Source organism: Octodon degus, unplaced genomic scaffold (genome assembly GCF_000260255.1).
Source record: "Octodon degus isolate 3935 unplaced genomic scaffold, OctDeg1.0 scaffold00047, whole genome shotgun sequence".
Taxonomy (NCBI): Eukaryota; Metazoa; Chordata; class Mammalia; order Rodentia; family Octodontidae; genus Octodon; species Octodon degus.
Genome location: NW_004524623.1, coordinates 12,963,178 through 12,964,832, shown reverse-complemented (window position 1 = coordinate 12,964,832; position 1,655 = coordinate 12,963,178). Strand labels below are relative to the sequence as shown.

The following is a 1,655-nucleotide window of genomic DNA, read 5'->3' as shown; positions in this document are numbered from 1 at the left end:
CTGAGCCATCTCCCCGGCTCCTCAGGAATTCTAAAAGTTAATTTTTTTATATACTGTAAGTTTTCTGGAGTCCTCCTCCATTAGCTACTTTGAACAGAACAATGATTGCTGAGCAGTCAGCTGAGTGAGAATTACAGTTAAGAGATAAAGTAAAAAGTGTCCAACTTGGATCTTAGTTTTTGCTTAATTGGTTGTGATAAAAGTTACCAACTTTCATTGTGTACGTTTCTTAACCTTTAAAAAAAGGCATTAAACAAGATTAACTGTGTCACTTCTGGCTTTAGATAGTATTATCAAAATCTATTACCAGAAACGTTTGATTTAATAAATTTGCATTTATTGCTTTTGTTTTGCAATTTGCTATAAAATGCCTTTGTCTGTGTTTCAGTAGCCGACTAATGTTAAATATTGTGTTCAAAGCTAACTGCTTCATTATGAGAAACTCACTGTTGCTAATAAAACAGCAGGGTGGAGTGATTCTTCTCAGGTGAGCAGCCCAGAAAGAGACAACGAAACCTTCACCAGTGGTGACTCTGGCCAAGGAGACTCCCGTAGCATGACCCCTGTGGATGTGCCAGTGACAAACCCTGCAGCCACCCTACTGCCAGTCCACGTCTATTCCCTGCCTCCGCAGATGCGAGTGGCCTTTTCAGCAGCCAGAACCTCGAACCTGGCCCCTGGAACCTTAGACCAACCCATTGTGTTTGATCTTCTTCTGAACAATTTGGGAGAGACGTTTGATCTTCAGCTTGGTCGATTCAGCTGCCCAGTGAATGGCACTTATGTTTTCATTTTCCACATGCTAAAGCTGGCCGTGAATGTGCCGCTCTACGTCAACCTCATGAAGAATGAGGAGGTCTTGGTGTCCGCCTATGCCAATGATGGTGCTCCTGACCACGAAACTGCTAGCAATCATGCAGTTCTTCAGCTCTTCCAAGGAGACCAGATATGGCTACGTCTGCACAGGGGAGCGATTTATGGGAGCAGTTGGAAGTATTCTACATTTTCAGGCTATCTTCTTTATCAAGATTGAAAATGAGTGCAGAATTGACAGTAAAAGGATGGCATTCGACTTAGTGGGACTGAAGGAAATGTGGTTTTTGACCTGGTAACTGAAGGCTTAGAAAAATATATTTGTTCTAGAGGAAGGAGAAGGCCCTTGCTGGTTTGTTTTCCTCCCCAGGTGAAAATTTTCAAGCGGGATGACAATTAGCACTAATCTGGCACTTTATAAATTGTGACGTAGCCTTGCTAGCCAAGCTGTGAACGTACATTGTCTGCACTTAATCCTTTACTGCATTAATGTTCAGCTTACTAACCTGACTGCCTCAAGTTCAGGAAAGTTATAATGCCTTGTTGTGCCTCAATAAAAAAGTTACCTGCACTTCATTTGCTCCCATTTGATTGAACATGTGAGGGGTAGTTTTAGAATTAGTGAGAACTCTAGAATAGCTATTCATGAGTTCATGCTGTTACTTTAAAATAAGTGTTTTCTATGTCACAGTTCCTTCAAGGGTCACTTTTCTCTGATACATCTCTTCCTTACAAGATGTTTTCCATGGGCCAATCGCACACTGCCTTGAGGCGGTTCTCCTTTTTGCAGGCTGTATGCTTCCTTTAGTTAGCTGTCTTTGGGTATCTACTGCATGTATACT

General features: G+C 41.8%; 1 protein-coding gene across 4 annotated transcripts in view; it reads left to right on the top strand.

The window, feature by feature from the left end:
* Positions 1 to 1,385, top strand: part of Caprin2 (caprin family member 2) — a 52,141-nt gene extending 50,756 nt beyond the window's left edge. For 2 of the 4 annotated variants that reach the window (XM_012514965.2, XM_023716321.1), the window contains one exon: positions 465 to 1,385. In XM_012514965.2, the coding sequence (XP_012370419.1) occupies positions 465 to 1,033 (569 nt within the window). In that variant the 3' untranslated portion in view covers positions 1,034 to 1,385. Of the gene's footprint in view, positions 1 to 420 lie in introns of all 4 variants that reach the window. The other 2 variants (XM_012514969.2, XM_012514968.2) reach the window with 1 other exon arrangement.
* Positions 1,386 to 1,655: the final 270 nt, after the last annotated feature.